Source organism: Megalobrama amblycephala, unplaced genomic scaffold, assembly GCF_018812025.1.
Source record: "Megalobrama amblycephala isolate DHTTF-2021 unplaced genomic scaffold, ASM1881202v1 scaffold443, whole genome shotgun sequence".
Taxonomy (NCBI): Eukaryota; Metazoa; Chordata; class Actinopteri; order Cypriniformes; family Xenocyprididae; genus Megalobrama; species Megalobrama amblycephala.
Window position 1 is genome coordinate 108,927 of NW_025953382.1, and position 22,757 is coordinate 131,683.

Below are 22,757 nucleotides of genomic sequence, written 5' to 3' on the forward strand. Positions count from 1 at the left end.
CAACCTCCCACATAGAAGGCAACGTTCTCAGGACCTTGCGCAACGTTCCCTAAAAGTTCTCAAAAAGTGATGAAAATTCTGAACCTTTACAGAAAATTCAGGACGTCTTCTTTTGGTAATGAAAGTGCTGCAGTTTAAGGTTCCTTATATGACTTTAGGGGGATGTTCTCTTTTGGTTATTCTATGGTCAAAAAAAGAACGTTACAAATAGGAGATTTGGGACATTAACAGAACGTTCTCACATGGTCCTCTGTTGGTCATTTAATAACGTTCCCGATATGACTTCAGGGGGACGTTCTATTTTGGTTATTTTATGGTCATGCAAGAACGATGTGGAGTTCTTTTAAGGTTTGGGGAACATTATTTGGTGGACCTTTAGGGAACATTCAGGACGTTCTGGGAATGTTTAGGGGACTATCACTATAGGATGTTCTGTTAACTTCCCAAATGTCCTCTTTGTAACGTTCTCGTGCGACCATAAAATAACCAAAATAAAACATATCGGAAACGTTATTAAATGACCAACAGAGAAGACCATGTAGCAACGTTCAGTTCTAAATATCCTCATTGTAACGTTCTTTTTTTGACCATAAAATAACCAAATTGGAATGTCCCCCTAAAATCATATAAGGAACCTTGAACTGCAGCACTTTCATTACCAAAAGAGGACGTTTTAGGAACGTCCCGAATGTTCTGTAAAGGTTCAGAAATTTCATCACCTTTTGAGAACTTTTAGGGAACGTTGTGTAAGGTCCTGAGAACGTTGCCTTCTACGTGGGTAAGACCAAATCACAAACAGTCCTAATCCACCCAAAGACACTGAACACCATTGAGGCAATAGTGACAGAGCCTTAGGTGCTGAACCTTTTCTTCCTAAATGCAATACATTTTGATTTATAGATTTGAATCTACGATGAGACGCCAAAAAAAATCTTTAACAAATAAATAAAGATTGTCTGATTACCTGTGCCAGTGGTTTTCATTAGTTCACACTTACAAATGATCGAATAGAGTAAAAAAAAAAAAAACACACACACACATACATACATACATACACACACACACACATATATATATATATATATATATATTAACTGTATATACTAGTTTAATTAGTGACACTTAGCCTATATTTTATAACCTTTATGGCAACAATATGCCAACATTTTATTTTGAATAGGGCAAAATTTTTATTTTTAAACCTTTATTTTAATATGGAAACATGACACCTCATTCTACAATATTTCTGTGATTAAATCACTGACTCCTCCCCCATCAGCCAATCACTGTGTGTATACTCCATAGCAACGAGGTCAACCCCGCCCTTACTCTTAGCTTAAGACTTCAGTCTATACCTTAGTAAAAGTCTGTCTCAGCAGCTTTGTGAATAGGTTTTAAGAGAAAACTCTTAGCTAAGAACTTTTACTGCTATTTAGGAGAACTCTTAGTGGTAAGATAAAATGTTTTGTGAATACGGCCCCTGAACAGCAGATCCACTCCTGGTGAGATCATATTTCTTCTGTTTTATGCACTTATGTTTCTTTTTTGATCAAATAAATCATTAAGTAGAGGCTTGGTTTAGTTTTTATGTTCTGAATGTGTTTGTTTTCATTTTTATAGGCTCGTTGTGGTCAGATTCAGTGAAAATGGCCGTGAGATGTGAAACACTGATCAAGAAACTGTCTGAGATCCGCTCCAGTCCAGATGATCCAGCGATCCGGATTCTTCTGATGGACCGAAACGCTCATCTGGAAACACTGTACTAGGAGAAAATGGATTTATTATGATGAACAATCGTGAAGCTGGCGTATGTGAGAACTGATTCTGATAATGTACTCGACTCCTGAACCGATGCTTGTGAATCGAGTCACTGATGAAGAATGAAAACTGGAGAAACTTAAAGAAGCGCCTCACACTTTGAAACTCCTGATCTCCAATGGGATTGAGTAGCAGAGGAACAGAAGGACCGGAACTTTCACAGTAATCGGTTCGACACCTTACACTGAATGTAACTGGACTGGAATATAGTGGACTGGACCGAGGAGGCGCTCGATGGACCGCACACATGCAAGAGCCACAGACACCGGTAGTTAATTTTCAGGACAATAGATCGCCCTCGTTTAATTATAACACAAAAAAAAAAGGAATAAACAATTCATAAATAATGTTGCAAACAAAATATTAACAAAAGAATTAACAAGAATTAACAGTAAACAGGTAGGGAAAAACAGCCAAAGAAACAAAGAACGCCTGCCTGGCTATTCTCACCAATAGTTCTTACCCAGCTTCCGATAAAGCAAAAGGAGTGAGTCTTCCGGGCCTCTGCTTCCTTCACTATACTTACTACATTAATAAACAGTGACCTGTTTAAGCAAATCCACTACCCGTTACTCCTACAGTCTCACTGTGAAGAAACACTTTGATTCATTTCAGCATCATGAAGAGCGACTGGAGCTCAATTAGTGTGACTTCAGTGCAGAAAGATGCAGAGAGTCTGTGAACTGATCCCTGATCAGACCAGAACTGACCAGCAGCTCAGTGTCAGGAACTGAACTATCTCATCTGGTGATGAACAGAGATGAATGAAGCAGATATTGCTGAAGATGATCTGTGGTGTTCATATCGGTGGAACGAAACACCTGCTGAAAACCAGCGCTGGAAGAGGTTATGATGAGACGCTGAAGGAGGAGCAGATGTGTCCGTGGAAATCCATTTACTCCATAATGGGAACTTGACCGACTGCTTCATTTCTCAAAGCAGCTTTACAGAGATCTGTGTCTCAGTGTCAGTCAGAAATGATTATTAGTCTTTGTTTTATTTTTGCTATAATTCACTGAACATGGAGCATCAGACATGTTGATCACAGTATTGTGTAATAAACATTATCAGTGATGTTTTATCAATGTTTAAGTGATGAATTTGATCAAAGACTGAAATACTGTCAGAGAATGAAAATCTGCTATAGAGATCTTCAGGTTTCTAAAGTCAAATCAAAGTTTCTCATAATACGAGTAAATATTAAACAAGTGTGAAAGGACACTTGACAAGGTCAATAAATTCATGATGTTGACAGTATTTGTGTGAAGTGAATCATATGAATATGAATCAATATGAATCAGATTGACAGGTCTGAGAGATTTGATTCACACATCTGTTTATTTCTCACACTTTCCTCCATCGTCTGATTCCAGCACTGAGCTTTAACAAACACACACTTCAGTCATATTTCATCAACAGTCTGTCATTAATGTCCTTATCAAAGATCTTTTTCAGTTCATGATAGAGATTAAGCTGTTTAGATTAGTAATAAACTATAAGATACATCAATCATTTTGAGCTTCATTAATGAGGCATATGTTCAGAAATATGTTGTTTTGATCATCTGACAGACACTTGTATGAGGAACTGAATCTCTTCTGGTGTATTTGATGAAGCTCTGATCTTCTGAGGTGTAGATGAGCTCAGATTCACTGATGAATGTCAGAGAAACTCATTTCTGACTGTGATCTGAATCTGAGAGGAGACGCAAGAGTCTCAGTCTTCATCTGCTCCATTACATGTTGATCCAAACTCTCAACAGCTTCATGTTTTGAGTATCTTCTCCATTCATCTGGGATCTCAGTCTTCCCCTCAATTGTTTCACTGTAGTATTTTTCCAGATCTTTCTGGAATCTGCACACAAACCACTTCCAGTAGGGCAGTTCAGAGAGATCAGGAGTGATGCTCCAGTCTGCATAAACTCCTCCTGCTCTTCTGTAGTCTCTATAAGAGAATCTTCCATCTGATGTATTAAAATACTGATGACTTGCCACTAAATCTGTGCAAATATCAGTACAGAGATTCCCTGTTGAACTGTAATATGTGCCATTAATTCCAGTCACTCTGTGGAAATTAGCACAGTGATCTCCATGATGGTTTTCTATGGTGTTGGTGCAGGTGGCTCCACAGAACGGACACTGAACCCAACAGCACTGACAGAAGAAATCAATCAGAAGCTCATCTGGTCTGAACTTATAGTCCAGCTTCCCCAGGAAGTCATTAAAACGACTGCTGATCTCAGACATTATAGCAGGAAGTTCTTGTCTCATCACATCTTCTAGGAGTTTGAAATCATCAACATCATCATGATTCACACCTCTGAGGTCTTTTTCAGAGAAGATCAGCTCATCTGAGATCTGCTGTGTGAAACTCTTCAACCACAAACCAGCATCTCCTCTGTTCTCTTGAACATGTTCAGTAGATTCATGTGCTGCTTTCATGATCTTCTGCTGCAGGAGTTCAATGTTCTCCTTCATCTTGGGTAAAACACTGACACTGAACTTATCAGAGATGTATCGCCTGACTTCATCTCTGATGAAACTCTTGAAGTGATCTCTGGGATTATGAATGTACTTCATGTATTTGTCAAAATCCTCCTCTTCTGACAGTGTCTTCAGGATGTGTTTCTCCAGATTTGATCTGTTTCCATTCAGTAATTCACAGTTTGATCTCATTTCATCTGTCAGATCTCTGGCAGTCTTCTTGTAGACGCTCTGCTCAATGGGCTCTTTCAGTTTCTGACAGATGATCTCACCAAAAATGGCAGATGATGTTGCTTCATGACAGTATTTCTGGAAAATACTATAGTACTGTTCTCTCATCTTCTCAACATATATTACAGGATCATTGGCTTCTCTGAACAGTCTGTGTTGGTCAGTGATCATCTTGTTTGATCTCTTACAGATGGAAATAACCAGATCCATGAAGAATTCCTTCTTGAACACATATTTCACTCGTTCCTGATGTTCTGTTACTCTCTTCTTGATATAATCTGTGACTTGTTGAATGCAGCTGATGTTGTAGCCCTTCTTTGAAATGTTAAATGACTGAATCATTGTGTCTGTCTGCTGAGCAACATCTGAGATTAATGATCTGATTTGAGCTTCATCCTCTGGAGATAGAACATAACCCATCATCTCTTTAGCTGATATGTACAAATTTAATGAATATGCATTAATTCCCCTTAACCTCTTTAATCGTACATATTCAGAGTAACTATGCAAAGTGAAAATATCTCTGCTCTCCCTCCAGAGATCTACAGGAACACTTCTATAGGCGTCACAGAGGATCTCTCTCACATCTCTCATTACATCAATGTCTTTGATTGCAGGAGTGTCTCTGATGATCCTCTTCACACTCTGTTCCCAGAACAAACCAAACTCTTTCTTCAGTGTTTCTTCATCATTTGTGTTGTCTCTGAGTATTAAGGCGAGTTCTTTGCTCTTTTCATAGAGAGTGTTTTCATGAAGTTTTCGCTGAGCATCAATCATTTTCTTCAGGTGTCGCTGCTGAAGAACCTCATTTAATTTCCTCTTTGTTTCTCTCACAATGTTTTCCTGAAGATCTTTGATTTTAATTTCAAATGATTTTTTCCACTGAATCAGTATATATTTATCAGTGTCTTTCTCAAAGAATTCAGACATTGATTTTTTCACTTCTTCACTTGTCTTCTTCAGTTCTCTTTGAAGATCAGTTTCCTCAACCTCATGAATAGCTCCATTGTGTATTCTGTTGTGAAGTTTGTTCTCAGTTTCCATCATGGCACTGCGAAGACTCCAAGACCACTTCCTGTATTCAGTCTCCAGTTTCCTGTAGGCTGTGACCTTTTGGAGTAGAAACACAAATCATTAATTAAGCAAAGACTTGGAGGAAATAGAAAAAAACATGAAGACTCACCTGTAGTGACCGATCAGTTTCAGAGCATATCTTCCTCATCATCTTCTCTTTCTCTTGTTCATATTTCTCTCTCCACTCCACTCGTCTTCTCTTCAGTTCTTCTTCATGCTGTTCAAGGAGTTTCATTGTTTCTTCAGAAGTCTTTTGTTGATCTTCTCTCATGTTTCTTTCTTCTGTCAGTCTCTTCTCTAAATCCTCTAGTTGTTCTCGTCTCTCTCTTTCTGTTCTCTGTTTCTCTCTGATTATTCCCTCCATTTCACTCCTGAGTCTCTGAATCCGTTCATCACTAATCTGTTTCTCTCTCTCTCTTCTTTTCTCATCTTCTTCTCTTCTCGTCTTTTCCTCCAGTTTCTGTTTCTCCCATTCCTCTCGTTCTCTCTTCATCTCCTCACACATCTTTTCCTCTCTCTCTCCTTTCTCTTTTATTTCTCTTTTATATCGTTCTTCTCTCTCATTAAATTCCTCCTCTCTTTTCTTCCTCTCATTCTCTATTCTGTTCATTAGTCTGTCTGTTACCGTGTCATATTTGATCTGAAGGTTTTCGTTTTCTTTCTTCAAATTCTCTTTTTCTTGTCTCATTTCCTCTATTTCATGTTTGAATGTCTCTCGTTCTCGTCTCATCTCGTCTCGTATCTCTCTCTGATGTTTCTCTTCTTCTCTTATTTCTCTTTTCAGTTCCTCTTCTCTTCTCTTTCTCTCTTTGTCTTGATTCTGTCGTCCTTCCTCCATCATTATCTTCATTCTCTCTTTCTCTTCTTCGTGTTTCTTCATCAGTTCTTCTCTTTCTCTGTTCAGTTTCTTCATCATTATCTTCATTCTCTCTGTCTCTTCTTCGTGTTTCTTCATCAGTTCTTCTCTTTCTCTGTTCAGTTTCTCCATCAGGATCTTCATCTTGTCTTCTTCTTCTTCATGTTTGGATTGAAAATCTTCTTTCTCTTTCATTAGTGTTTTGTATCGTTCTTCTCTCTCATTAAATTCCTCTTCTCTTTTCTTTTTCTCATTCTCTATTCTGTTCATCAGTCTGCCTATTTCTGTGTCGTATTTGATCAGAAGTTTTTCCTTTTCTTTCTTCAAATTCTCTTTTTCTTGTCTCATTTCCTCTATTTCATGTTTGAATTTTTCTCGTTCTCGTCTCATCTCGTCTCGTATCTCTCTCTGATGTTTCTCTTGTTCTCTTATTTCTCTTTTCAGTTCTTCTTCTCTGGTCTTTCTCTCTTTGTCTTGATTCTGTCGTTTTTCCTCCATCATCTTCATTCTCTCTTTCTCTTCTTCTAGTTTGTCTATCAGTTCTTCTCTTTCTGTGACTCTGTCCATCAGGATCTTCATCTGTTGCTCTTGTCTTTCTCTCTCCATCTCTCTGAACATCTTACATGAGTAGAAACTCCCTCCGTTTTCTTCTACTATGTTGTCTATCTTCTCCAGTAGATCAGACACCTGTGTTCGGTCTCCAGTCTGATTATTATTGAACACATGGAATCTGTTTCCACAAGCTTCAATCAGGTTTCTGATCACAGATCCAGGTTTTCCCAAACACTGTTCAATAGTTTTGTTCTTCAGAAAATCTCCTCTGGTGAAGAGCACCATGGTGAACATTAAAGATTTCTCTCCAAATGTCTCTTGGATGATCTTCACTGATTTCTGTTCTTCTTTAGTGAATCTTCCTAGTGGAATCAGCAGGAGAAACACATGTGGTCCAGGCAGGATCATGGAGATGCAGTGTCTGATTTCTCTCTGGATCTCCTCATTACTCAGTTCAGTATCAAACAGTCCTGGAGTGTCAATCACAGTAACGTGTCGGCCATTGATTTCAGATGTTTCTCTCTGACTCTCACTGGTCACTGATTCAAATGATTCTTCTGCCTTAAATGCGTCTCTTCCTAAGATTGTGTTTCCTGTTGCACTCTTCCCAACTCCAGTTTTTCCCAGCAGCACAATCCTCACTTCATCTGTGTTTTCTCTTGAGCCTGAAAATTAATAAATGCATCATATTGAAATTTAAGAAAACATGACAAGATCAACAGGGGGATCAGGGTAAGATGAGTCACATTTCAATTTTCAATTTTTGAAGTTTAGATTTGTTTAATGTTGCAGTTCTGTTTAAAAACACAAATGTATAAAACACTATTATATAACAAAACTATTGTAGAATTTAAGTTTAAAGGCCTTTGCACACTGAGTCCGAAATTTTTGCATGCGTTTTTCATGGATCAACTTGTCAGATGGCATGCCTGGATTTTGGCGTTCACTTATACGGTGGCTCTGAATTGTCAAAATGTCTTTCAAAATGCGTGTCACGGATGCGAAAAATGCAGAAAATAGAACCTGATCCGAATATTTTTATGAAGGACAAATGTTTCAGAAGCAGGGTGTAACATGATTGACATAACGTGAGGTCGTATTTATTTTTTAGTTCCCTTTCAAGGGAACTCGCGCTGCATAGTCGCTGTGGGAACGCCTCTGCGTGATGTCGTCATGAAGCACGTATGAAATCTATCCAATCAGATGACGGAACGTCATAGGCGGGTGACGTCACCGACCAGGAACTATAAAGGTGGCCCAACCGCACTCACATTCAGCTTCTGTGTCTTCAGCAAGCGCTACGTGTGATCTTGTCTGTCTTATTTATTGTTGTCTGTCTACCAACATTGAGTTATTATGGCGAGTGAACAGCAGCAGTTCAGGAAGTGTGTGCATCCCTGCCCTCGCTTTATTTTGAGTGGGGACACACACAACCTGTGTGTTGTTTGTTTGGGAGTGCAGCATGCCCAGGCCGCTCGAGGGAGCCGCCTGTGAGCATTGTGATCAGTTTCCGCTGAAAACGCTGTTCTCCCGCTGAGCCCTCTTCGAGGAGGGTGGTTCGGTTCGTGCGCCTCAGGACTCGGGCCCCGCTTCTGCTGAGGCAGGACGGCGTCTTATGTCCTGGGGTTCGCAGATGGATCTAGCAGAAGGGTTTGAGTCGGGCCCAGCCTTATCTCATCCCTCATCTGCTGGATCCGTAGTGTCAATTCGGAGGCAGGAAGCACGTGTTGTGGTTTCTTCCGCTCCGGTTGACACTGTCACATTAATGGCGTCTAGTTCTGAGGAATTAGACGTTGTTAGTGTGGCAATGGGAGAGACCGAAGACTCGTCACTTCCCTCACCCGCGAGCAAGGAGCTCATGGAGGTGCTTACTCACGCTGTAGCCAAGCTCAACATCGATTGTCCAGCCGAGAAGCAAGAGCAGCAAGCCCGTAGTAAACTTGATGAATGATTCCTACCATCAAGGGCTGCTCAACCTCCACGTCGGGCGCTACCGTTTTTTCCCGATCTCCACACTGAGGTGTCGAGATCGTGGAAGAGACCGGTGTCATCCCGTGTTTTCACCCCTCAAACCTCCACTTACAGTAACTTGGCTGGTATGAGAAAACACAGGTATGGGGCGATGCTAAGAGCAGAAGAGACGCTTGCGAGCCATCTCTCTCCTCAAGCGGCATCGTCCCTAAAAGCCCAGACATTACCCACTAAGCCACTGAAGACTACCTCAGAGCTAGTGGGTAAAACATACTCGGCAGCAGGTCAGGCAGCTGCGTGTTTACACACTATGGCTATTATCAAAGCCTACCAAGCTGACCTGCTGAAGGATTTGGGTAACAGTGATGAAGTGGGGGCGGAGTTCATCCAAAAACTCGGCAGTCGGCAGATTTAGCCCTCCGTGCCACTAAAGAAACGGCCAAATCCATCGGCCGTTCCATGGCAGCTTTAGTGGCAACGGAACGTCATCTGTGGTTAAATTTGTCTGACATCAAGGACAAAGATAAGTTGGGGCAAGGGGGGTGTGGTTCAGCGGAATCTGCAACGGGAGAAAGGAGGAGGAGACGCGCGGTGACTGAGTGGATTAGGCGCAAATAACAAACACCTGTCTCTTGTTTCAGTAATTGGCGTGGAGAGAGTATTTAACGCCAGGAGAAACAGGAGCCAGCGAGAGAGAGAGGGACTACTGGCTGTTCCACTCCTGGATGCCTGCCTGTTCGTGCTGGAGTGAAATTGTGGATTATTTTTGACTGTTTTGTGCCTGTCTACACACCATTCTCTTGTCATTTTTATTATTTGATTAAATATGCAGCCAGTAGTCAAAAGCCGACCCTGTCCTCTTCCCTCCTTATATCCGAACTCTGTTACACTGGTGCCGAAACCCAGGAGGGAAGATGGATGCCGCCGCCATGCCAGAGTCCTCCAGTGCGCCATTTGCGGAGCTTATTACATCCCTCGTGGTCATGCAGCATGATCAACACCAGGCCCTGCTGGACTTACGGCAAAATCACCAGTGGTCGATGCGCCTGGTCCCATTGCTCTCCGGCACAGCAGCTTCCGGTGCGGAGCCTCCTGGACTTCGACGACCTCAAGAGGGCCATCATCCAGCGGGTCAGCAGTTTATCACTAGGCTTCCAAGAAGAACGGCTGAGTGGGTCCAGTGCCACCGCCCCACGTTGCTGGAGTCAGATATCCAACTCGCAGAGGATCATATGGTGGCGTGCCCCGGGGTCGGTGAACCTCTTCCATCAGCTTCTCTCTCTCCCTCTCTTCCATCCCCTTCTCTCTCTCGCCCTGTCCCTCTACCCAGGTCCCGTCCACCCGGCCCTCCTCGAGTCCCGTCCCGGGGGCGGGGCGGGAATGGTCACATTCCATATTCGACTCCCAGAGTCCCACCCAGGGGGGCGGGACCAGCACCAGCCGGGTTGGACACGGCTCCTGTGTCTCCACTCTCTCCACGCCAGCCGCCTAATCCACTCTCTGCCACTGGAGCGGCGGGGAGGTCTGGGCCGGTCTGTTGGCGTTGCGGGGACCCGGATGCCGGGTCCCGGATGCCCCGCAGGCTGCCCCCGGTCAAGCTGGGTGGTACCAAATACCTGTGAGTATCGAGGGGGGTACCTATCAGGCATTGGTGGATTCAGGATGTAACCAAACCTCGATCCATCAAAATCTGATACAATCCGGGGCATTGGATAATAGCCGCATGGTTAAGATGTGGTGTGTGCACGGGGATGTGGTAGAGTATCCTATTGTGCCAGTCATTATTCAATTCAGGGGTCAAAAGCACAGTGTTGAGGTGGCAGTTAGGTGGCAGTTAACCCGCACCTCCAGCATCCGTTAATTTTTGGAACAAATTGGCCAGCGTTTACAGAATTAATGGGGGCTTTATGTACGGATGCTTCTTGGGTAAAAAATGCACCGGAGGGGAACGCGACGCACTGTTTTCTTTAATCTCCCGAGCGGGGTTTCCTAAGGAAATCCTCACTGATCAGGGCACGGCGTTTATGTCACGGATGTTACGTGAACTTTATGAATTATTGGGCATTAAATCGATTCGGACCAGCGTCTTTCACCCACAAACAGACGGGCTGGTCGAATGTTTTAATCGCACGCTTAAAACGATTCGTAAATTCGTTCAGGAAGACGCCAAAAATTGGGACAGATGGTTGGAACCCCTGTTGTTCGCTGTGCGAGAGGTCCCGCTAGCCTCCACAGGGTTTTCTCCCTTTGAGCTTCTCTATGGTCGTCAGCCCAGAGGGGTGCTAGACGTCATAAGAGAGGCTTGGGAGGACAGACCTTCTCAATCTAAAAACGAAATTCAGTATGTGCTGGACCTGAGAACAAAACTCCACACTTTGGGGCGGCTTTCTATGGAGAATTTGTTAAAGGCCCAGGACAGACAAAGCCGGCTGTATAACAGGGGGACCAATTTGCGTAAATTTGCACCGGGAAATAAAGTGCTTGTATTGCTCCCAACGTCAAGTTCAAAATTACTTGCAAAGTGGCAAGGACCGTTTGAGGTCACACGGCAAGTTGGAGGGCTCGATTATGAGGTAATACACTCAGATAGGAGAGGAGCACGTAAAATTTATCACCTCAATCTCCTGAAAAAATGGAATGAGGGAGAATCGGTGATGCTGGCAACGGTGATTAGTGGAGAGGATGATCTTGGGCCAGAGGCGAATATAAAACAACAATCTCTCGCACTGGCCCCAGGGGGAGATCATCTCTCGCCCTCCCAGCTCATTGATTTAACCAAATTACAGGCAGAGTTTGCTGATGTGTTTTCTCCCCTACCTGGCTGTACAAACCTCATTCAGCACCATATCGAGACAGAGCCAGGCGTGGTGGTTTGCAGTCAGCCATATCGCTTGCCTGAACACAAGAAAAAAGTAGTTCAGGAAGAATTAGGTGCGATGCTTGAAATGGGAGTAATAGAAGAATCCGACAGTAACTGGACGAGCCCGATAGTTTTGGTTCCTAAAACGGACGGCTCGGTCCGGTTCTGTGTGGATTATCGCAAGGTAAATGCTGTGTCAAAATTCGACACATATCCAATGCCACGGGTTGACGAATTGATTGACCGGCTTGGTACGGCTCGTTTTTATTCGACATTGGACTTGACAAAGCGTTATTGGCAGATCCCCTTGTCTTCATTATCCCAAGAAAAAACAGCTTTCACGACGCCGTTTGGATTACACCAATTTGTTACACTTCCGTTCGGGCTGTTCGGGGCACCGGCTACCTTTCAGCGGCTGATGGACAGGGTGTTACGGCCCCATGCTGCATATGCGGCTGCCTATCTGGATGATATTATTATATTTAGTAACGATTGGCAGTGGCATATGCAGCATTTGAGGGCGGTCTTGAGGTCGCTTAGAGGAGCTGGGCTCACGGCCAACCCGAAGAAGTGTGCGATTGGGGGCGTGGAGGTAAAGTATCTGGGCTTCCACTTGGGGCATGGACAGGTGCGTCCCCAAATTGATAAGACTGCAGCAGTTGTGACCTGTCCGCATCCCAAGACCAAAAAGGAGGTAAGACAGTTTTTGGGGCTGGCGGGATATTACAGAAGGCTTGTGCCTAATTATTTGGACCTCAGCAGCCCCATGACTGATCTTACTAAAAAGGAAGTGCCTGATACAGTCTAATGGATGGAGCCGTGCCAGCAGGTGTTTACCCAGGTAAAGGCTGCTCTGTGTGGCAGGCCGTTGCTTCACTCTCCTGATTTTTCTCTCTCTTTTGTGTTGCAGACTGATGCGTCGGACAGGGGGCTGGGTGCTGTCCTGGCCCAGGAGATAGAGGGGGAGGAATGGTCGGTGCTGTACATTAGTTGCAAGCTCTCTAAGAGAGAGACTAAGTACAGCACCATGGAGAAGGAGTGTTTGGCCATCAGGTGGGCCGTCCTCACCCTCCGCTATTATCTCCTAGGACGGGAATTCACCCTCTGTTCGGACCACGCTCCTCTGCAGTGGCTCCACCGCATGAAGGATACCAACGCGCGGATCACCCATTGGTATCTAGCTTTACAGTCTTTTAAATTCAAGGTGGTCCACAGGCCGGGTGTTCAGATGGCTGTGGCTGATTTCCTCTCCAGAAATGGGGGGGGACTGCAGGCCGGACGGCTCCCCGGCCTGAGTCGGGCGGTGGGGGTATGTGGCAAGGGGGGCGTGGTTCAGCGGAATCTGCAACGGGAGAGAGAAGGAGGAGACGCGCGGTGACTGAGTGGATTAGGCGCAAATAACAAACACCTGTCTCGTTTCAGTAATTGGCATGGAGAGAGTATTTAACGCCAGGAGAAACAGGAGCCAGAGAGAGAGAGAAGGACTACTGGCTGTTCCACTCCTGGATGCCTGCCTGTTCGTGCTGGAGTGAAATTGTGGATTATTTTTGACTGTTTTGTGCCTGTCTACACACCATTCTGTTGTCATTTTTATTATTTGATTAAATAAACAGACAGTAGTCAAAAGCTGACCCTGTCCTCTTTCCTCCTTATATCCGAACTCTGTTACATAAGTCCTTTCTCTTGGATGCCGAACTGAATCCTTCTGGCCTCTTCGGTGACGCTATCAGCTCGGTTACCGAGAGGTTTCAGGAGGCGAGGAAGCAGACTGCTGCTATGCGCAGTTTCTTCCTCGCTGTGCCCAAGTCCCTTCGGCTGCTGTACGGGAGCAGCCGAAGCCAAGTACGAGCTCCTCGCACCACCAGAAACACAGACAACGCCAGAAGCAGAGTGTTGCCACCGCTGCTCCCCCTCTGAGGAGTTGGGAGGCGGAGCAACGCTCTCAGCCGAAGTTCCCAAAAGGCAAAACAGACCTGAGGGCTGTCATTGCAGCTAAGAGGGCTTCGGCAAAGAAATCCTGACGCCAGGAGTGTCAGGATCCTGAGGGCGGTCCCCTCCGGAGACAAACGCCGTTCACCTCTTCCATCGGTGCCCATAAATCTCCGGCGTCCTCAGGGAGGCGCTCTGTTATCCCCGCTGTCAAACCGGGGTGCAGTAGTTCCTCGCGTGTCACCTGAGGGTGGCGCGCTTTCTCTGCAGTCAGCTCAGTTGTTCCCTGCCGGTGCTCCGCTTCAGGGCACTGTGCTGGCTGCCCATATAACACCAGAGGCCAGCCTCGAGAGGCTGGTTCCCTTAGTAGATTTTCTGTCAGAGTGGAAAAATCTGAAAAAGATATCTCAATGGGTCCTGCGCACCATAGAAAGAGGTTATGTGATTCAATTTCGTACACGCCCACCCCAATTCAACGGGGTTATACCCACAGTGGTAAATTCTATGCAGGCTCTGGTGAAGAAGTAGAGACTCTCTTGCAAAAGAAGGCTATAGAAAGGGTCCCTCCTCCCAGCAGGGAGTCAGGATATTACAGCCGATATTTCATTGTGCCAAAGAAAGACGGAGGGTTGCGTCCAATTTTAGATCTTTGGTTTGCTTTCGGGGGCGAAGCATACCAATACAAGGTTCTTCCCTTCGGCCTAACACTGTCACCGCGAACCTTTACCAAATGTGTAGATGCAGCACTGGTGCCCTTGCGTATGCAGGGCATCCGCATATTGAACTACATAGACGATTGGTTGATTCTAGCTCGATCAGAGCAAATGGCGGTTCAATGTCGAGATGTTGTTCTCGCTCACATGAAAAGGTTGGGGTTGAGACTAAACGCGAAGAAAAGTGTGCTTTCTCCAGCTCAGAGAACCACTTATCTAGGCGTGGTATGGGATTCGGTGATCATGCGGGCCCGTCTATCTCCGGTGCGCATGACATCAATCCTGTCAAAAGTCTCACAGGTGAAGCTAGGCCAGTCACTCACTGTCAAACAGTTTCAAAAACTGTTAGGTCTTATGGCAGCAGCGTCCAATGTAATACCTCTTGGCCTGCTGAACATGAGACCACTGCAGTGGTGGCTCAAGACCAAGGGGTTCTCACCGAGGGGGAATTTGCTTCATATGATCAAAGTCACGCGGCGTTGCTTACGTGCTCTGAGCATATGGAAGGATCCTTGGTTTCTGTCTCAAGGATGGGTGTTGGGTGTCATCAGTCGTCGAGTTACTCTAACGACAGATGCATCCCTCACAGGGTGGGGAGCGATCATGAGTGGTCGCTCGACCCAGGGTCTGTGGCAGGACCATCATCTATCGTGGCATATAAATTGCTTAGAAATGATGGCAGTATTTCTAGCACTGAAATATTTCCTCCCAGACCTCAGGAATCATCACGTGTTGGTTCGCTCAGACAACACAGCGGTGATTTCCTATATAAATCACCAAGGAGGTCTGAGATCACGCCCACTTTACCAGTTGGAGAGTCAGATTCTCCGTTGGTCCCAAGGGAAACTGCTATCACTCAGGGAAGTTTACATCCCTGGGTACCTGAATGTGGGAGCAGACATCCTGTCGAGGCAGGGGCCGAGGCCCGGGGAATGGAGACTTCACCCCGAGGTGGTGAAGCTCTTATGGGAGAACTACGGCGAAGCCCAAGTGGTTCTGTTTGCGTCTCGAGAGACGACACACTGTCCACTGTGGTTCTCCATGACAAACCCAGCACCTCTTGGGCTGGATGCTATGGTACAGCCGTGGCCAAGGCTACCGCTGTATGCATTTCCCCCTATTCCTCTGCTCCCGGGAGGTCTGGAGAGAGTACGTCGGGACGGGGCCCAGCTACTATTAGTAGCCCCGTTCTGGCCGGCTCGAGTATGGTTTTCGGACCTAATATCTCTCCTCGACGGGTCTCTGATGGAGATTCCGATCAGGAGGGACCTTCTCTCTCAGGCGGGCGGTCTAATATTGCACCCCCACCCGGAGTCATGGATGCTGTGGGCGTGGCCTCTGAGGGGGCACAGCTCATAGATTTAGGTCTCTCAACTGAGGTTGTTGAGACCATACTCCAGTCCAGAGCTCCCTCCACGAGGAAACTGTATGCACTGAAGTGGAAATTTTCACTTCCTGGTGCGAGAATCGTCAGTGGGATCCTGTTACCTGCCCGGTTAGCGCAGTTCTGGATTTCCTGCAGGATAGATTCTCCTCAGGGTTATCCCCCTCCACACTAAAGGTGTACGTGGCGGCCTTAGCTGCTTACCACGCTCCTTTCAGTGGAGTCTCTTTGGGGAGACACCCGCATATAACTCGTTTCCTCCGTGGCACTTTGAGGCTCAGACCTGCTATACGCACAAGAGTACCGGCTTGGGATTTGGCCGTTGTTTTACCAGGCCTATCTATGGCACCCTTCGAACCCATCGAAGAAGTGTCAGAGAAATTCCTATTACTAAAAACAGTGTTTCTATTAATGATTTCGTCTCTCAAGAGAATTGGAGACATTCAAGCCCTTTCGGTCTCCCCTTCGTGCTTAGAATTTGCGCCTGGGAATGTGAAGGCTTTCTTACATCCCAGGATATGGTATATCCCTAAGGTCCTCACTAATCCTGTGAGACCTATTGTGCTGCAGGCTTTCTGTCCGCCTCCTTTTGTTTCGCCGGACCAGGAAAAACTTAATCTGCTGTGCCCAGTACGGGCGCTGGATGCATACGTCCACAGAGCTGCCATGTGGAGGAAAAGCGATCAGCTGTTTGTATGTTTTGGAGCACCAAGAAAAGGTCTCCCTGCGTCCAATCAGAGAATGAGCAAGTGGGTGGTTGAGGCCATCTCACTTGCTTACGAGTCGAATGGACAGTCTTCACCATTGGCTGTTAGAGCTCACTCTACAAGGAGTATGGCTGCCTCTAAGGCTTATATATCTGGGGTTTCCACTCCAGGGGCGCAAGTGTTCCGCTAGTGTGCGCCTCGGCTTCACACGTAAGGTCACTTGCTCATATGGCGGAAATTGGTATTGTCGTTCCCACAGCGACTACGCAGCGTGAGTTCCCTTGAAAGGGAACGTCTCGGTTATGTATATAACCTTAGTTCCCTGAATAGGGAACGAGACTCTGCGTTCCAATGCCATACTCCCAGCATGCCCTTAGCGACTTGCTTCAGTATATCAGAAGCTGAATGTGAGTGCGGTTGGGCCACCTTTATAGTTCCTGGTCGGTGATGTCACCCGCCTATGACGTTCCGTCATCTGATTGGACAGATTTCATACGTGCTTCATGACGACATCACGCAGAGGTGTTCCCACAGCGACTACACAGCGGACCTAAGGACCTTAAGGACCAGCGGACCTTAGTACTATTCAGGGAACTAAGGTTATATACATAACCGAGACGTTTTGCATGTGAATTTCGGACTCAGTGTGCAAAGGTCTTAAGAGTTTTAGTTAAGAATTTAGTTTAAGACTCACTGATTTTCTACTCATTACCTTGTGACAGTAATTGTGTCTCTAGTAAGTCGATTTTCTTCTTCATCTCTTCAAATTTCATCAGTTTTTCCATCTGCACCTCCAGAAATATCTCTGTGGAGTAAAGCTCTCCTCCATTTTCTTCCACCATCTTCTCAATGTTCTCCATCAATGTGGACACTTGTGTGTTGGGACCAAAGAAATGATGTCGTCCTCCAAATCTCTCAATGACAGACTGTGTTTCTTCATTGAGTTCTTCTGTCTGATGCTCCGAATTCTGCATTATGAGGATCATCATGCGTTTGTTGATTCTGAAGCTGAAGATTCTCTGGATCTCCTCCATTTCTGCTTTGTCTTCATCAGTCAGTGGAGCATCAAGAATAATGAGAAGGAAAACATGAACTCCAGGATGACAGAGAGACACACAGCGGAGAGCCTGACGCATCACTTCCTCCTCTGAGAGACGAGTGTTGAACAGAGCTGGAAGATCCACCAGACTGATCTGACGTCCATGAAGCTCCACGTCTGATCTTCTGTCTGTCTGCTGCAGGATCTGCTCTATTATGGAGGATTTTAATGTACCGTCACTCCCACACACAACCAGATTCAGCTTCACAGCCTCTGAAACAATAGAAGAACAGTGAAATTAAAAACCCTTATTATTGCTAATTTTCACTAGAAACATCAAATATCATCACACTCACCTCTTTCTGTGGCCTGTTGCTCCATTGTGAAATACTGTGACTCTTCAGCACAATCCAGGTGTCGTCCATCATTCTTTTGCACAATGTCTTCAAACATATGCAGAAGATCATCAGCAGTGCTGCTTCTCTGAAGACTGAAGTGTCTGTTGAAGCATTTCTGAATGATCTTCTGTAGGATGTCATTGGTTTCAGTGGACTGTGTGGTGAGCACCATGGTGTGTTGATAAACCTGCTCAGAGAAAGAGTCCAGTACCTTCTCCACACACTCCTGATCTTCTGCTGAACACTGATCATGTTTGAGGAGCAGAACGATCACATGAGGTCCTGGATCAGACAGAGACACACACTCTCTCACTGTCTGTGTGATCTGATGATCTGAGATGTTTGTCTGGAGCAGCTGAGGACTGTTGATGACCATCACTTGTCTGTCCTTCAGTCTTCCTCCGACTCTCTCTACAACATCTGGAGGAGCTTCACTGTCAAACGCTGCTCGACCCAACAGGAAGTTTCCCACTCCACTGTTTTCTGGCACGCTCTTCCCCAGAAGAACAATCCTCAAATCACTCACTGAAACACATACATCAAATGTACTGAAAAGTTTCAATGCACCCCAAACATCACCAGCAGAAACCAGCATGAGCTGCTTTCAAGGTCTGAATTTGACAGTTTGGGACAGTTTAGGAGTGAGCAAAACAGCCCATAATAATCACGTTGTTCATCAAGGTTAATCAGTGTTCATCTGAGTAAAGACTTACTGAGGGGGGGGCTTATGGATTTGCTTTTTCTTCTCCTGCGAGAAGAACTGCGAACAACATCTACAAAATGATAAAACAAAGATCAGATCAGATGTATTGATTCCTAAAGCAGACTGATGTTTCTGCAGTAATCACAGTGCATTACATTTACATTTCTGTATTTAGCAGACGCTTTCATGCAAAGTGACAAACAGGGACATGCAAGGATTTGACAGGTAGTAGCTCAAACCAGTTAAAAGAGTATAATAAGATATTCAAACATCTTAAATAACCCACAAGACAAATCATCGGCATTATCAGTAGCAGCTCTTCATTCGGTACATGTGTGCTGAGGAGTTTGTTTTTAAAAATTTAATTGAGTGAAACTTCTTCATTAAAAAGTAGACAAATCATCGATCATCTTATGAAAGGACAAAGATCGATATCAGCTGTACTCAAAACTTCAATCTAACCGTTATTTTCTGTTTAAGCCATTGTTTTAAAGAGAGGACTGACTGATATTACTGATGTTGATTCTTAATTCTTAATAACATCCATAAACTCTGACCTCTGCTCTCTCTGCTGGACATGATGATATCCTGTTCTTTCTTCAGTCTTCAGTCCATCATCGTCTCTGACTCCTGACGTCTGTCTCTCCATCATCCTGTCAGAAATTACACTGATTTTACTCCATTAACACTAATGAGCTTGTTACCATACTGAGTGCAACATTTATGCTAATATGCTGTTGTTTAAATACTCTCTGTATGATAGTTGGTTTTCTCACAAAACTCACATAAATCAATAAAAACTGATTGTTTTGGGGTGTTTGTGTGTATGTGAGCATCTACTGTATAATAAAATTACATGCTCAGAGATATATTATTACTTAACATTTGAATTAATCACAAAAAAGAGCAGTTAAGAAATCAAGCAGCAATCTTTTAATCATAATTAATACAAAATGACTGCAATAACATATTTTGCACATTATATACGCAGAAAACTGTATATTTTATCATTTTCGCTACATTATATAATTCTTAGACATATTTGTGTTTTTGAGAGGCTTACTCTCTGACAAAAACGAAAGTGAAACTATTTCTGCAGCTCATACAGTTATTAATTACACTCATAATTACACTTTATGTGTTATTTTGTGTTTTATATCATATACATATTAGCCAGGGCTCCACAAAGAGTGCCTTTAAATTAAAAGTGCTACCTGCATGTCGAGGTTTGTCATTTCCTAGTTCCCTTGTGTGAGTGAAATCAGTGATGTCACACGTTTCTTCTTCTTTGTGTTCTATAGCAGTTGGCAAACCAGCTTAAGGCGTATTTCCGCCACCTACTGGAATGGAGTGTGAAGCTTCGATGAACGAAACGAATAAATAAATTAAATAAATAAATAATAAAAAACACACAATCTTTCAAATTAAATCTGTATCTCTCAAATATATAGGCAGAATAGGCCTTTCATACACCCTTAACTGTTTCTTGCATTCTGAAATATAGTCTTAACTGTTATGGCAATAATTTCCATATCTATTTCCATAATTTTTTAACAAGCTGGCACCGCGATGCGACCGCAAAGGGCACTTTCACTTTTGTGATCAAAGTGCATGCCACTGATACAGTATACACATACATACCAATTAAAAGCGCAGGTCTCCTTTCGTGCGTCCTCCCCACTGTGTTGAACGAAAGCTCACAGAAACGTGAAAATGGTCTCATTTGAAAGAAAATATCCTAAGCTAAAAGATGATAGCCTATATTGTGACTAATTGAAGCAGCCCTTATCAAAAGTGGGGGGGTCGACTTCTATCTTTTCAAAACTGCGGGGGTCCTGACCCCCCTGTCCCCCGTGTCAACGGCGCGCCTGGCAGCAAAGTTCCTTAATTATTACGCTGGAATGAGAGTATAGTTCCTAGCCATATCGGCCTAGAAAATCGCAACTTTTTATTTTCCGTCGCTCTTAGTATACTTGAAGTTGTTCCAATTTAGCACACAAAAGTACACTAAATATACTTAAAGTCATGCTTATATACAACTTAATTACAACTAAAATATACTAAGTACAAAATTAATTGTTTCAAAATGGCACACTTCAAGTTAACTAATCATTAACACACTTAAAATATACTGAAAATTAGTCTGGCTGCAAGTATACTTAGCATACTTTTTTTCACTAGGGTTGACATTGATATTTTAATATAACAGATAATTGTACATGACATCAAACTTACAGCGTTTCGTCTCTCCTTCAGACACGTGCCGACATCAGGCTCTACATGAGCAGAGTTTTGTACTCGACTGTTGTCTCTAAAATTAAAAAAAAAACAAAAAAAACACACACAATACACTGATTAGTTTACATAAAGTCCTTGACTGACAATAACTATTCACATATTTAGTAATAACAAAAAAACCTGTTCTTTTCCATGTTCTGTCGATCGAAGGAGCTTGTTTTTGTTCTTCTTGAGATTAGACTGCATAGAAAACTACATTTAAAAAAAAGAGAAAGAAAAGTTGCAACACAGTTACTGATATTTATGTAAATGATAATTGTATGACAGATCTAACTCAGGGTGTTACCTTTCTCCTTCAAGCACGTGGCAGGCAATCCACCAGAGCAACGTGGTTATCACTAAATGTAAAAATACAAATCTTGTATGTATAGAATTTACAGACAATTTATAGTATTACATTGGGGAATCCAAGAGTCTGCTGAAATAAACAGAATTTACAATTTTGTTAGGTATTAAGACAATAGTTTTTTACGGCCTACCTGTTCCGTTGATGCTTGTGTGCTTCAAGAGGAGGAAGTAAGCTAAAATAATATACAAATGATCCTGACAGGATTAGAAATATAGCTTTCCTATACACAAAACAAATAAATATTTATAGACATTTAACATTGTTTTGACATTTTTTTGTCATTGATAATTTGTTGATTTTTTTTTTTTTAATGTCATTAAGCAACATGTTTAATCATCACTTCTGGATCTCAGCATCTTTGTGACCAGATTACTAGAAAAAGCTACAGGCAGGTGAGTTTAATTAGGGTTGGATCAACACTGGCCTGTACTGTGAAGTCACAGTGGAGACTTAAGGTCGGCTTTACTGACATCTACTGGTGAAATTGTGCAACTGCCTATTGTGCAAATGTGAATGGTCGACCAGGTGAAACTAGGACCCATTTCTCAGTACATAGAGCCTTCACAAATGTTAGTCTTGTTAGTCTTTCAGTTTCACTACCATCACAATTCAAGTGGCCCAAGTTATTTCTGTAGCGCTTTATATAATACAGATTATTTCAAAGCAGCTTTACAGTGATAATAGGAAAATAATGTTGTATGATGTAAACAGATGTCAATTATGCTGTAAAGCAGCTCTAAAAAGAAAATATTTTCATTGTTCAGCTGAAGTCAGTTTGGTTTTGATATTCTACGTATTATCAACTGACCAAAATTTTGTACGCTGTACAGCATTTCAGTACAGACTCAGATAAAGTGCCATAAAATAAACACTTAAATCTGTGCTTTATTTACACTAGTCTGAAGAAACATGACAAAAAGCTGAAGAGACCAAAGATTCATAATTGACCAGTTCATGGAAAAAGACAAACAAACAAAAACTATTTTTGCCTGTAGTGTCTTGCCTTCATTTTTATATTTGGAAATTTGGGAAATGATCATTTCTAAATTGGAAATGAAAAGGACATCTAATGAAATCCTAAACAGAATACTGCTTAATCAGCTGTTATTGGTATTGGCATATATGATATTGTTTCATATTTAATTTAGTAGTATAAAATACAATCATAGAAATCCAGAATTTGATCTCAGTAAAGGAGCAAACAGTTCTCTGATAGTTGATTATGTTTGTGTTTCCACTGAATCAGGTCGAGTTTTCTCGGTCTCGTCTCTCCTACCAGCCTCCTGATCACATGTCTTCAGTAGACGTTTCATTTCATGTGATTCTGCTGTGTTCTGGGTCTAAAGCATGGGAAAGATAAAAACATGTGACACAGAGACAAACCCTTTTATA

The 22,757-nt window shown here is 43.4% G+C and overlaps 1 protein-coding gene across 1 annotated transcript; it reads right to left on the reverse strand.

Moving 5' to 3' along the window:
* Positions 1 to 3,137: 3,137 nt before the first annotated feature.
* On the reverse strand, positions 3,138 to 22,570 carry LOC125261619 (putative autophagy-related protein 11). Its single transcript, XM_048180171.1, has 11 exons — positions 21,496 to 22,570; positions 21,303 to 21,354; positions 21,137 to 21,208; positions 20,954 to 21,029; positions 19,933 to 20,058; positions 19,276 to 19,371; positions 18,729 to 18,788; positions 17,974 to 18,540; positions 17,291 to 17,890; positions 5,716 to 7,679; positions 3,138 to 5,642 (listed from the first exon to the last, which is right to left on the reverse strand). Exons 6-11 carry the CDS (start codon positions 19,295 to 19,297, stop codon positions 3,468 to 3,470), a joined length of 5,388 nt encoding a protein of 1,795 aa, XP_048036128.1. The 5' UTR covers positions 19,298 to 19,371; positions 19,933 to 20,058; positions 20,954 to 21,029; positions 21,137 to 21,208; positions 21,303 to 21,354; positions 21,496 to 22,570; the 3' UTR covers positions 3,138 to 3,467.
* Between the last annotated feature and the right edge of the window lie 187 nt (positions 22,571 to 22,757).

Bases quoted from the DNA above. Each gene is read 5' to 3' on its own strand.
- LOC125261619 (XM_048180171.1), bottom strand. From the start codon at position 19,297: ATGTCCAGCAGAGAGAGCAGAG. The intron at 18,789-19,275 runs GTCAGAGTTTAT...ATCATTTTGTAG, and splicing joins GTCCAGCAGAGAGAGCAGAG to ATGTTGTTCGCAGTTCTTCT. The intron at 18,541-18,728 runs GTAAGTCTTTAC...TATGTGTTTCAG, and splicing joins ATCCATAAGCCCCCCCCTCA to TGAGTGATTTGAGGATTGTT.